At 41.7% G+C, this 14,508-nt stretch overlaps 1 protein-coding gene across 3 annotated transcripts in view; it reads right to left on the bottom strand.

The window, feature by feature from the left end:
• SCPEP1 (serine carboxypeptidase 1) overlaps positions 1–14,508 on the bottom strand; it is a 32,204-nt gene that overhangs the window by 10,536 nt on the left and 7,160 nt on the right. For 2 of the 3 annotated variants that reach the window (XM_039343589.1, XM_039343590.1), the window contains exons 2-7: positions 10,162–10,607; positions 6,728–6,873; positions 4,838–4,927; positions 3,865–4,020; positions 2,240–2,314; positions 773–845 (exon numbers count right to left, since the gene is read on the bottom strand). In XM_039343589.1, coding sequence (XP_039199523.1) covers positions 773–845; positions 2,240–2,314; positions 3,865–4,020; positions 4,838–4,927; positions 6,728–6,873; positions 10,162–10,216 — 595 coding nt within the window. In that variant the 5' untranslated portion in view covers positions 10,217–10,607. Of the gene's footprint in view, positions 1–772; positions 846–2,239; positions 2,315–3,864; positions 4,021–4,837; positions 4,928–6,727; positions 6,874–7,707; positions 7,801–10,161; positions 10,608–14,508 lie in introns of all 3 variants that reach the window. The other variant, XM_039343592.1, reaches the window with a different exon arrangement.

Genomic DNA, 14,508 nt, shown 5'->3' with positions numbered 1-14,508 from the left:
AGGAGGATGACATTAAACTATTCACATTTTTAAAAAGATCTCATTCGTGTTGGTATTACATATTCTGAAGAATAGCCAAGATTATGAAGGGGGAGTAAACCCTCTGGACAATTTTCAAATCACATGGGAAGGCCAATCCAGATTCACACTGACAACGGCCATTGTGTATCTAGTAATGGCATTCTGTTTACAGTAATCAGGATCATGTGTTAGATCTCCTATTCCAACATGCAATATCTTCTTTCCTTTAAGATAAAAATTGCCCAGTTTAATCATACTTAAAATAACCAACCAGAAAGCCATATATAATTGAACATATAATTCTAAGTGGCTGGAATATTAAATTTCCAATAGAAGAGAATATCTGTAGCTAAGGGTTGAACTGTAGAATCTTTAGCGCTCTCTGAACTTAGTTCAGACATTTTATTACCTAACTAGGTAACATCATTGGTGTTATTTAGTCATGTAATAAAACAACTGCAGAGAGCACCAAGGATTCCATATTAAACTTCCTCAGTCTCTAAAAATTATCTGATAGACAAGCAGAATTGAAAAATTTTGGTATACAGATAAGATGGAGAGATTTTAATCCTAAGGTACCTGAAGTCAAGTTGAGATAAAACCAAGCCTCTACATTCTCCCTTGAACCTGAGTTGCTGGTACCGAATTTTAAAATATCCGTAACTTTTTTTCAGATTTTGCCAGAAAGAGGCAAGAAATACATTGGAAGATACATAATAGCACAGATGTACTTAGCTCCACATGAATATACCTAGAGGAGAAATCCATGAATCACCAAGGGCTACTCCATGAAAATTGCACTTGATTGTTCCAGCTTGAATAGCCTTAAAAAACAGAATTAAGGCTTAATTAAAATCTAAGTATTCTGAGGTAAATGTATCATATATTTTCAAGCACCTTCCCTTAAGGGTAGGAAGAAGGCAAACAGGAACTGCAGAATTTTAAAGTAGGTCAATTTCTTAGCTGATGCTACAGCTAAGGAAGATGCTTCTTGGTTAAAAACAATCAAATCTCTAGCAATTTCACACACAGACGGGCCTGTGTGCATGTCAAGATCAGGAAGGTGGTAGATGGAGTGTAAGCCTTGCCCCTCTGAAAGCTTGTGCAATGACGAATGGACAAAAGGGGCGGGACTTGCCTTGTGATCAACTGCTCACCATCTTGTCAGTGGACTTTGCTGCTTATGCAGTTTATTTTAGCTTAGTACTAACATTCTTTGCCTCCACTGTGCTAGTTATCAGGTCTATGCCAGGAATCAAGTCTGGAACAGACACATCTGATGAACTTGATCCTCCCAAGATCTCTTTAATAAAAAATGTACTTGATATTATGTAATTTGTACATTACATTTTACTTCCTTCCTTCTCTCCCTCCCTCCCTCCCTCCCACATTAATTTTCTTCCACATTTTCTGATAATCGTAAGGGGAAAGAGTAGCTACTAAATCACTAGCTAACCCAGGGCTCCTACTGCCAATGTGCGCTTACACAACTGGTTGCAGCAGGGATGTACAATATCTTTTGGTCTGAAGATTGCACCTGGTGCCTGAGTCTCATGCAAAGTCCACATATCCACATGACTCTTATCTAACTCTAAGCAAGTGCTGTTAGTAGTTTCTGGTGCATAGTCTATAGCAGTGGTTCTCAACCTGTGGTCCACAGATCCCTGGGGATTCATGAAGGCTTGAAGAAATACTATGCTTTAAATCTTGAGTTAAGTCTTGGAGGTCCATGCCTTAGTCTGTGTCCACAAAAGGTATTTAAAGGGGGTCAGTGGTGAAGAAAATGTTGAGAACCACTGGTCTATAACAATAAATCAGTTTAATTGAACCCCATGTGGACCTGATCTTTCACACCTGACATGGGAATATATATATATTTCACATCAGAGATGACAGCACCTAGCTAGTTTTGACTGATCTGAAAAAAGCAAAAGCAGTGAAATCTAGTTAATGCTGGGAAAGGAGAGCATTAGAAAGCCAAGGGTCATAGACTACAGTAGACTGGGAGGTCAGAAACACATCCTAGAAGCAGTAGTAAAACACTTCCATCTTGTTACCAAAGAAACTACATCAAGGTGTCCATATAATAATCAGAAATCAACCTTGATTTGAGGAGGATTTTATATGCCTCATTTATTCTTCCCTCAAGATCTTGCAGAAGAAATCTAAGCTACCGTGAGGGAATCCATTTTCTCTGAGAGGAAAAGATCAATTTTACCTTATGAACTTCCAGAGCAATTGCAGCTGCCATTTTTCCTCCATAAGATTCGGAAAAGATGTAGAAGGGGATTGTCTGAAAGGAAAAATGCATTAAAAAAATTAAAGAGTTTGAGCAACATTCCACAAAAATAAAAGAATTGCTCAGTACATAAACCTTTACTCTTTTCTTCCTCTTGCCTGATGCCCATAAACCCTACGGGTAAATCTTTCCTCAGAAGAGCAAAGCAAAATGGCCTCCTTCTGCAGCTAGACACCCCCTTGCATGTCTGTCCTGCCCGTTCCATAGGTATGGGATTCATTACAGTGCAAAGCAGATTATGTCATATAATCAGGCCCAATTTTATGTTTTTTACTGCAATCATTAAGCAAATGCCAGTGTCATTAAGCAAAGCCTAGTTTCTGGCGAAAAGCTTTGTAAATCACATAAAGGCAAGCTGGTTACCGAGCACCCAAAATGCAATTATGTCATCACGGGGGTGGGGGGTAGGGAAGCAATTGTCAGAACTCTGAATATGGTTGTAAGTACAGGTACCTTTTGGGGGGGGGGTCTGCTGTAACGCTAAGTGACCCGTCATAATTCATGTTTTACCTGTACACCAAATGAAGTCATTTACACATCAACTAGGACATTTGGGATTTCAATCCAAAAATAAAAAACTAACATTTAATTTTATTCCCTCCTAAAGTTAGAGAATCCACTCCATTTTAATGACAGAGCAACCCAATGAATTTGCAGGGACCCTTCATATCTCCCTCTAATCATAGTAAAAAGCCTACTTCTTAGGACTGATCCTACGCTCTAAGTCTTTCCAGCCAAAATTAGGCCTAGGATTATAAAACACTCCATTAAAGTATTGCACATGGGCTGGCTTCCATTAAAGGACCAATTTTCAGAAGAGAGAAATCTCTATGCTAGCAGGAATGAGGAACCTTTCAACACACCATCATTTGCCTCATATTCTGAGAGACTTTGAAGGAGGGAAAAGGGGGGTTAAATCTAGACTTCGGGCACACTCAAATTGTGAATTCCTGCTATGTCAGCACTCCCAACAGGACTTGCCCTCTAGCAGATACTGTTCAAGATAACAGTCTGCAGGAGCCTTTGCAAGCATAACTATTAGTGGCATGAACAAGGATCCCAATTGGTCAAGATGCTGATTTGCAAGGAAGCCAGCATATTTATTTATTTATGAGACTTATATACCGCTTTAAGTGCGAGCACTCTCTAAGCGGTGTACACCAGTAAGCAATGTATATATATATTTACATTGCCCCCAACAATCTGGGTCCTCATTTTAACTACCCCGGAAGGATGGAAGGCTGAGTCAACCTTGAGCCGGTGAGATTTGAACCGCTGACCTGCTGAACACAGTCAGCTAAAGTGGCCTGCAGTACTGCACTCTAACTGCTGCGCCACCTCGGCTCAATGTGCAATATGTGCAATTTTAAGAAATTTAAGCAAGGTTTCTTTCCCAAAGCCATTTGATAAACGTCAGCAGAGCTTAAAAGATTTGTGTGATGTGTACTTCAGTTTTGAAATGCCTGAGTAAGTGCTAATGTGTAGTGCTTGATACAGTGTAGTGGACAATATGGCTTTCCATGGGCTGTTCCAGCTGTACTTGCCTGGAATTCCACCTTTGATTTAAAGAACTCTCGGAGAACCACCATCATATCCGAAGCGACCATGCTGAGATCAGTGGCATAGGCAAGGGTGTCATTAACATAACTGTATCCGGTGCCAACAGGATTGTCAACAAAGAGAAGACTTGCTGCCTGCAGCTACATCACCCAAAGGAAACACTGACATCAGCAACACACACAGAGGGAGAGCAGCATAAAGGAATCACAATGAAAGGAGGAGTCTTTGAAAGATTCCCACAAAGACACGATGGGAGAGCTTATTTTGCATTGAAAGGATAACACATTACTTAATATTGCTGTATTTTAAGCCTAGAGGCATTTATTAAATATCTCTTAGCATTAGCTATTCTTAGGCAACCTCAGCCATAGAAGTCTTTATTAATACTTGCAAACTTTGCAGAGTCATACCTTCCATACTTTGTGGTTCTAAACAAAATTTCCCCCAATTTTAAGTTCATTCTTTTAAGGTTTTATAAATTATCCAGATGTTTCTGTCTGTCTGTCTGTCTGTGTGTTTATGCATACATTGGTGTGTACATGTGTATGTATATATCTATCTTTTTAATATACATGTTTTTGTTTGACTTTCAGGATAGTGAGAAGCAGTCTTACTGGTAATCTTTAAAAATGAATCCAAAGTAATATCTAAAGTCTTACTTGATTTGTTTAACACAAGGATAATACCGAAAAATACAGCACATAAAGATTTCCTGGCATAAAGACAAGTAATCTATTAGGCTCCTGAATGAGATGTACAGTAAGAGTAAGATCACTTTAAATAATAGACAGCTTCAGAAGCATTCAGTAAATGGGCTGCTTAAAGGAAAAGAAGCAAGAAAAATCTCAAAGTCTACATTTCAAACAAAAATCAACATATTGGAAATTAGCCATTTTTTTTTTTTACGTAGCCTGCCAGAACATGCCCAGTCTTCCCACTATAAGTTAAGACAAATACCCAAGTTGTATTTCTTGGTTTTAAATCAGCATCTAGGGGGCCAATCTCTTCAAAATTTCCATACCCGCAACTTGAAGCTCCTGGGCCTCCCTGTGGAAACATAGAGATGAGAAATGGAGGGAAATACATCAAACATTTTTCTTACTATCTTTATTTTTCCATTTATCTCCCAAGAAAAGGAGTGATGAACATAATGGTTCCATTCCAAGACTCTAACGCAAATTTAGATAGAATCCTGTAGAACTTTTTTCTCAGAAAGGGCTATGTTAGTCTAAATCAGACATGTCAAACGCAAGGGCCGGGGGCTGGATGCGGCTCGTGGTTTCATGTGGCCCGCGAAGCCATCCTGGAAACAGTGAGGGAACGGCCCCGCTGCCTTGGCCCTGGCCCAGGCCAGGCGGGAACCAATGTACAATTTTGTGGTGGCCATCTATAATGAAACACATTCAGTCTTAGCTCCATAAGTCCCTACCCCCACCCCACATGGCCTGAGAGGAACAGTGAGGCTCCTCCAGTGGACCATGCCTTGGCACTTGCCCTGGTCCCACCCCCTTCTGCCAGAGACCCTCAGATCTGTCCCAATCCTGCCCAGGCCCCCACAGGCACCCTTGACGTGAATGATGTAGAGCTGGCCACATCCACCCAGTAGGCCACACCCACTCCATCCATGCCCACCCAGTAGCCTGCACCCACCCCGGCCACACCCACCCGGCCCCCTGAGGGCAACCACAATGCTGATGCGGCCCTCAATGAAATTGAGTTTGACACCCCTGGTCTATATGGAAAGAAATTGCAGGCCTTTAAAAGATGCCCAGCAGGCAGAATTTCTGAATTTTCCAAGCTAAACCTAATTCCTGCTTGTTACAGGTAGTCTTTGACTTACAACCACAACTGAGTCCAAACCTCTGTTGCTAAACAAGACAGCTGTTAAGGGAGTTTTGCCTCATTTACAATCTTTCTAGACCACAGTTGTTAAGTGAATCACTGCAGATGTTAAATTAATAACTTGGTTGTTAAGTGAATCTGGCTTCCCCATTGGCTTTGCTTGTCAGAAAGGTTGCAAAAGGTGATCACATGATCCCGGAACACTGCAACCATCATAAATATGACTCAATTGCCAAGCATCTAAATTTTGATCACGTGACTATGAGGATACTGCAACAGTCATACATGTGACAAACAGTCATCAGTCACTTTTTTCAGTGCTGTTGTAATTTTCAATGATCACTAAATGAATGGTTGTAAATTGAGGACTACCTGTATAGGCATAGGACCTGACTACGTGAAATGCCACAATAAAATTCTATAGCTCAATTATGCTATGCCATCACTTAGTTTTTGCCCTTAACGATTTGAATTGCTGTTCCCAATTCTTGACAGTGCTTTGAATCTTTAAAAGCTTCTGTAGTTTGAGATGAGGGAAATATTAGCAAAGAATGACAAGCTCCATACTCCAAGTAGCTTAACGAGCAACACATAACAAGCAGGATGGAGCTCTGAGGAAGCTTAGCATAATATAGTTTCCTCAATTTTGGCTTAGAGCAGAAGTGTCAAACTGCTGGCCCGCAGGCCGGATGTGTCATGCCGAAACTGTGCCCACCCCAGTGCCAGCAATGGGAAAAAAAGTCGCAATACGTCGTGACACGTCACATGACGTTGTGAGTTTGATACCCCTGGCTTAGAGTGTTATGCAGCTATAATTATTTGCAAATGGCCCGGCTTATTTTGGTAATCATGTTTCAAAAGCAGTAGCTAAGCTCATAAAACACTCCAAGCAACTTACAAATCCAAACAATTAACAGCACAGCTTTGTGTGGTACATCAGACATAATATTTCTGATTTTCAGTTGCTTTTAATAGCTTGACTTAGAATAATTACCCCCAACTTACCTGCAGCCATAAGATAAGAGGAAGTTGTGTGAAATTTTGAGTGGGACTGTCTGCATAGTACAACCACCAAAACATGCTTGCATTGCTTCTGACAGGAACATACCCCCATGCCTGTTTTGTTTCTTTAGGTTCCTTTATTGAAAAAGCTAAAAGGGAAAAAAAAGTAAGCAATTACTGTGCTTTATAAAGCTAAGAGTACAAGAGGACTTGGTATTCTCCTATCATTGTGAGAATTTCAGCAGAAGAATCTCTTCCTTCTACACCAGGATACTCCAATCTTGGCAACTTTAAAACTTGTGGACTTCAATTTCCAGAATTCTGGGAGTTCAAATCCACAAGTCTTAAATTTGCCAAGGTTGGAGATCCCTGTTCTACACTACCACATCAAACCTATAATTCCTCCATACTTTCTTGTACAATTGGCTTTGCACAGTATGTGGTTCTTTCAAAGCACAGAGATAATAGAGATAGCAATGCTACTTTAAGTGCCAGAAATCCCCTCGATTTTGCAGGATCCTATGCAAACAGGGTTAATCAGCAAGGCCCAGATTAAATTTTGAGCGCTAAGTGTTTCATCAACATTGACAGTGGGAGAGTGAGATAGTCTATGGATCTTTTCTGCCCAGTGGAAGAGCCTGAGGTGACATTCATCCTAGAGCTATGATGAATCACAGAGTAAGGTTTACATATCAAAATGTCTCACGACTCACAAGCATTAACAAGACTTTTTTTTTTGTCAACATCAAGGAATCTGCAGATCATCTGCTATCCAAATTCCCTCTACTTTTGAGACAAGCTCTGCCCACTTCAACAGGACAAACCAGTATCTATTCGTTAAGCTCATTCCTTTGTTTTGAATGAATACAGATTTTAATCCTCCTTAGTCTTCTTATACAACAAAATAGATCCAGCCACTTCAGAGACCAAACAAATGGCAATATTTTGAGGGTGTGGAAAATACCCACTTATTTGAAGCCAACCTGTTCAACTTCCTTTCCACCACTCCATTTTTCTTTTGTTCCTTTTCCTGAATTTTTCCAAATGAAGCTCAGCACATGAAGCCCACAGGCATTCTTTGAAATTAAAAAAGAGACATGTCAGTCTTCTTAACTAAAACAACTCTGTTTTTAAAAAGAAAAAGAAAAAAAACCACAGAGCAGGTAGGAACGTTGGAGGGTGCTAATTGTCCAATCTCATGGAATGATCTGTGGGATGGGCACAGAGTACACCAGATACTTATTTTCACCTTTCTTAAATCTTGCCACTTTTTCTCCTACCCAACAGACCTCTCCTTGGAATTAAATAACTGGCAGTAGGGAATCCACCATCTCACTCCAGAGGGCACAATTTCTTTGGAGCTCTTTAGTAGACAGGATTCAAACTTAGAAGACACTCCAAGGTCCACATATTAATAAACAGGACTGCATAGTTAGTATAACCAAATCCAGTGCCAAGTAGATTGCCAAGATAGCCTCCTACACACCTTTTGCTCACCTTCCATCAAGAGGACACATTCCTAAAGCAGCTTACATCATACCGGTATCAGTCCTACTGACCTCAATGTAACTGCTCATCTGTAGATGTAAACCTTATGCAAAATACTGCTAGCTTCTTTCCCCCACAGTAGCAGCACTTGTTTAAAGGCAGTGTCAAGATAGAATTTGGAACGTAGAATAGTTTAACCCAGAACTATAACATCTCTCTACAGTGCAAATGGGCACTCCTAATTATACTGCTGCTTGGTAGACAACTCATTATTGAAAGCAGAGGAGAAGAGAGAAAAAATAAATAAAATGGAGTACCCCAATTCTCAGAGTGCAGTGGGCACAATCCTACATAGAGTTGGTAGTTAAAAGTCAGTTCTTCAATAGGATTTATTTCATAATAAGCAACTGTGAGAGTAAATCCCATTGTGATCTCCGCCTCAAAGACTATATTATGCAAACCCAAAGACCTTCCAAGAATAAAGGTTGGTATCATATAGTGATTTATTACAAGTAAATCCTATTCAAATCAATGGGACTCAACAGAATAGATTTGTATAGGACTGTGTTCCTCTCATCTCCAGTGCTCAAGTTAAATAGCTCAGTGTAAGGTAGATAGGATTTGTACAGGCTTAACACTACTGATCTGAACAGACTTATGCTAAGAAGTACTAACCCTGATTTTTAAAAAAAACCATGTAGATCTATCACATATCGTCTGGAAAAATCCAGAAGATCACTTGATAGAAGCATATTAGACTGTTCTATAGCTCTCTAGTGTCATGTAGTGGCCATCCAGATTTTTCTTCTCTGATATGGTAGTCTTAACATCTGGCTCTCTTATTTATTGCCACTTGATTGAAAGATACCTGGTAGAATAATCCCACAAACATTTATTCTGAAATAGTATCAGCAGTGAGATGGGCAGCCTATAAATTTAATAAATAAACATTTTCTGATTTTATTGGGGTTTGCTCCTATAATAGTTGGTGAAGCATAGAGAAGTCTGGCTAAAACTAAAGACTCCCAACTTCCTCAGTCATGGAAACTCACTAAGGAATTTGGGTAGGTCACTATTCCTCCATTATTATTTCATTTTTTTTATTTGTCTATGAAAATGCCTGCTGCACCATATATATACTTTGCCTTTGAAGAAATATTTCCATATTTGGGAGAAGAAGTTATACAATTTAAATTTAAATTATATAGTAGTTCTTGAGTATCTAATGTTAGAATGCTACCTTTAAAAAAAGAGTGACTACCTAACTGGGAAGTTTCCTTTTAGGCAAATTTAAAAACTTGTTTTAAATAACCTACCGATTAAAGGACTAGATATTCTACAGTCACATTCCAAACAAGCCTGCTTGGCTGAATTCTGGAATCAAAGTGTCTCCCCACAGTAGCTCATATCTCCTAGCTCTGTGCCAAGCTGTCACCAGAGATCAGAGAAGTATGTGGATGACAAAGGAAAAGAGATGTCAACTAAAATACAAAGGGGGGGGGGAGTGCCTGAAAGTACTAATACTGCTTGCATCTGCAGACTGCAGCAGTTTTTACTGTAAAAGGCAAAAATTTCCCCCCAAAAAGAAAGATCACACTGGCTGAAACTGCTGGGAGGTGTAGTTCACCAACAACCTAAGGGAGATGGGCTGGCTCTAAAAAGAGGATCTAAGAGATTTCCGCAGAGATTTCAGCCCACGATTATTCGTTCAGATTCTGCCGCTTAGCTAATTTTCTTGCACGGGGGGAGCTTTGCATAACTGACAGGCTGAGGAGGTTAAGCACAAAGCAAGTTTCTTAAATCTCAATACAAATAAAATAACAATGGATCTTACGCTCGGGTTAGGTTTGTGTGTGCGCGAGCGCGCGTGTTTTAAATTAGCTGTTATTAATCCTACACGATCTGGGGGAAAAAAGGAGAGAGAAGAAGCCGTCTCCCTCCAAACTTACCTGAATTCAGAGTCCACAGCGACAATATCAGAATAATTCTTTCCGTCAGCAACATCTTGACGACGGCACGGCAATCTTCAGGACAACAGTCGTAAGGTTTAAGCTTCCCGTCAGCGTCTCTGAAGAAGGGGAAGTGGCGAGCCGAGTTTAAAAGCGAGCCTTGCGGTACAGTTTAAGACCCAGCCCAACTCAGGAACTACGATGTTGTTGTTTTTTCCAAAAGCTTCTCACATGATCGCTTTGGTCCTGCCCGACCTTTGCGCGCTACGAGCTGGACCGGGGGCGTCAGACCGGCCTTCACCGCGCGAGATTCAAAACGCAGGCGCTGATTCTGGCTTTGTCCTGGTGGGACGGATTTCGCCCCTGCGGCTCTTTTGCTCTGCTGGAAGAACCGCCAAGTTCCTCTAGCCCGATCTGGCCTAATTTTGGCTACCAGGGCGATAAGACTGGTGAAAAAAAATCAATTTAAAATAGTTTAGCCTGTATGCTGTAACCTGTAACCTATTTGGAGTTGCTTCCATCCAATGTATTTCTTGCTGACAAATGTAACCAACATGGACCTCTGGCTGAATTCCATCACTGCAACATACCCCCACATACGCCTGCCTACCTTATGGACCATTCTTCTTCTACACACACACATACACGCATACACACCCCTCTTCCTATCTTTTGAAACATTCTTCCTCTATACACACACACATATATTCCCCTACTCCAGACACAGGCATGTCTTGAGCAGAGGTTTGAAGCTGCAGGACACAGCTTGATAAACTGAGTTTATTGCTTCTTATATACTTGTTACATACATAGGCTTTATCATTAAATGCTGACATTTTACATTCATAAGTTTAACCATTAGATGCTGACATAAAGTTTCTTCATTGGAAAATTCCTTCATATAAGCAACTATTTTCTAGTAACACATTACATGGTCAAAGACCAAGTAAGAACAAATACAGGTAGATCAAAAGGAGAAAGAACTGACAAAGACAGGAAGAGATAGGAAGGAACTTAAGCATAATATCTGTTTAGGTAGGTGAGGCATTAAGTCAACAGCAGATGACCTTCTGGCTGCTTCATTAGGACAAAGGGTATCAAAAGGTTATAAGGTTTGTGGGTGGGGGGGGGAAAGCACGGCAGTTTGCTGCACGTGCATTTTTCCCCACACACTCCTACTTATTTTCTGGAAGTCACTGATTATGTCATCAACGCCTGGGAATCTCAGGGGACCTGTGAAATATTGAGGTGCTCCCTTAATGATCTAAGCTCATTTGTTTTTTACTTTTAAAACTTCAGTTTGACTACTTTTGACATATTTATTGTCTTAGATTATTTGTTGTACAGTCGTGAATTATTTCTTGTGAAATGAGTGGCCATACAAATTCGATGGATGGGTGGGTGGGTAGATTAGATAGATAGATAGATAGATAGATAGATAGATAGATAGATAGATAGATAGATAGATAGATAGATAGATAGATAGATAGATAGATAGATAGACAGACAGTCAAACAGATAGACAGACAGACAGACAGATGTGGTTTACTTTGTTTTCATTTAGTCTGGTATGCATACCTAGTAATAGGGTTAAATAAACCACAAGTACTACAGGAAATTGTATGATTTGGGAACTAGGTATTTACTTCCACAACTTCCTCTTATAAAAGAAAAAGCTTCCTGAAATACAAGCTCCCCTAAGCATTTGCAACCTTGCCCTAAAAAAATATGATTGCACTCAAGAGAAAAAGCAAGCAGAATTCACTATGGGATTAGTAAATGTGGCTTTTTTGCTTTTGGCTTAGTGTGCTGGATGCATCCAGTCAATTGGATGCATCCGGGACATGCTATCAGTGTTCCAATATCTCAGGGGCTGCCATAAAGAAGAGGGAGTCAAGCTATTCTCCAAAGTGCCTGAAGGCAGGACAAGAAGCAACAGATGGAAACTAACCAAGGAGAGAAGCAACCTAGAACTAAGGAGAAATTTCCTGACAATTAGAACAATTAACCAGTGGAACAACCTGCCTCCAGAAGCGGTAAATGCTCCAACACTGGAAATTTTTAAGAAAAGACTGGACAGCCATTTGTCTGAAATGGTGTAGGGTTTCGTGCCAGAGCTGAGGGTTGGACTAGATCAGTGGTTCTTAATCTTTTTGAAAAAATTGCCCCCTTGAGCTAATGAGGAAGTTGTCATCGCCCCCCTTCCCCAACATAACCTCTCAATCACAACATAGGAAATAATTCTTCAATTTATGCAAACCCTTTTTTTGTTTTCTTTAAAATTGTCATCAGGACATACGATGCAAATAATTTATTTCCAATCTTTTTCCCATATCTCAACTGTGTGAAAAAGTTTGGTGCCATCCGTCACTTTATTCCCAAACTTCGTGATACATGTATTTCATTATTATTTTATTTATTCAAGACACTTAAATGTAATGACCACTGAAAACAAAACACTGGGAGCCGCAAAATCCTTTTGACATCTAAAATGAAGATAACACTGAAGATATCCCTTTTTACCTTTATACAGTATATATCTTCAGTGTTATCTTCATTTTAGATGTCAAAAGGGTCTCTCTCTCTCTCTCTCTCCCTCCCTCTCTCTCCCTCTTTCTACCCTTGGTCTGCCAGTCCTCTTCCTCCACTCAGTGTGTGTGTGTGTGTGTGTGTGTGTGTGTGTGTGTGAGAGAGAGAGAGAGAGAGAGAGAGAGAGGCACTTGCGCTTCCTCCCTCTCTCTCTCTCCTCTCTTTTTCTCTTTCCCTTCTCCCGCTCTCTTTCTCTCTTTCCTCTCCCTCCCTCCCCCCTTCTTTCTCCAGGTGAGGAGACAGAGAGAACGAAAGGCAGAAGGCGCCGAAGGGGTGGGGAGGGGGGGCAGGAGGCAGCAGAAGACCCCGTCGCAGCTGGAGGCACCCAGCTCTGCTGCCCGCCGGGCCTGCAGGGAGACCCCGGCTCACGTTATGTTGGCAGGCCGTTCCATATGCCGCTGGCATCCCCGGGCTCAATTCAGAGCCACGGGGCATCTGTGGAATGCCCCGCCCGTCGGCTGCATCGCCAAGCCTCCCCTCACGCCGCTGGTGTCCCCAAGCTTAAGTTGCCGGGCATCCGCGGAACGCCCCCCATCAACTGCGTCGCCAAACCTTCTCCCATGCCACCGGCATCCTCGGTCGGAACTGGAGCAATAATCCACCTACCGCCAGGACCAATGCTGGAGCCTCCCATGCTGCCGGTAGTTCCATCGTGCTAGAGGAGTTGGGGCCACTCCGCACTGCGCGGCACACCTGGCGATCCACGACCCACCAGCATTGCCCAGGGAGCGATGCCCCCACCAGCCACCACCCCAGCCCAGACTGCCATCTGGGAGGGCAGCAGGAGGAAGAAGGGGAGGAGGAGGAGGGCAAGGAAGTCGGTGCCGGGCCCCAGGAGGCGGCGCTCCCGCGGGTCCGGCCAGGGCTCTTCTGCTGCTGGTTGGAAAATGCCTCCCCCTCCCTTTCTCTCCCCCCCCCCATCTTCTGCTCACCTCACATTCTTTGCTGACAAAGCAGCCGGGACTCTGGTGTGCCTTCCCAGCCAGCTGGGCCAACGATCCCATGGCTGGGGATCGCAGGGGCTGCTCTCCTTCGGGGCCGCAGCTTGCGGGAAGGCTGGCCCGCTCAGCTGAGGCTCTGGCAGGCTGCTCCCAGCAGGGATCCCAGGGCTTCCCCGCACGGTTCCCCAGCCATGTGCACCTCGGACGGGGCCAGCCAGGGAAAGGGACTTCCTGGCTGCGCTTCTCCCAGGGGGCAGGGCACCCAGGCACAGGGCCAATCAGGAGCCCTGCTAAAGTGGGAAAGAAATAGAATAACATAGAATAAAGAAGAATAAAGTATAATAATAATAATAATAATAATAATAATAATAATAATAATAATAATAATAATAATAATGAAAAATCACTAAAAGCAAAAATCATGTGTCTGCATAATCTCTGAAAGAAAGCTGTGTTAACAAAAGCTGTATTAACAGTACGTGAATGACCTAGTGCATATTTAGAAACATTGTATAAAAGTAAAAACTGCCTTCATTGTATTCCCATGAGAAATGGACCTAACGTGTGAGAAACTATCTGAATGTTACACAAAGTAGATTCCATATACAATGTAAGATTCCATCTATGCTTCCTTTGTTCCTGAGAGAAAGAAACCTATAAAGCTTTAATTCAGACCCTTCCCCCTTGTTCAGAAATTTGCTGATTGTTAAATCACTTCTGAACCTTTTTGCGCAAAAATAAAGATCTCTCTTTCACCCATGGAATTTCGTAAAAGCCCTTTATTTTTTTAAGGCTTTATTTTTCCACAAGATTTATG

The sequence above is a fragment of the Crotalus tigris genome, unplaced genomic scaffold (assembly GCF_016545835.1).
Source record: "Crotalus tigris isolate CLP2741 ecotype Arizona unplaced genomic scaffold, ASM1654583v1 scf7180000017865.1625608, whole genome shotgun sequence".
In the NCBI taxonomy this organism is placed as follows: domain Eukaryota; kingdom Metazoa; phylum Chordata; class Lepidosauria; order Squamata; family Viperidae; genus Crotalus; species Crotalus tigris.
Note: the sequence above shows the minus strand (reverse complement) of the source record. Positions and strands in the feature narration are given on the sequence as shown.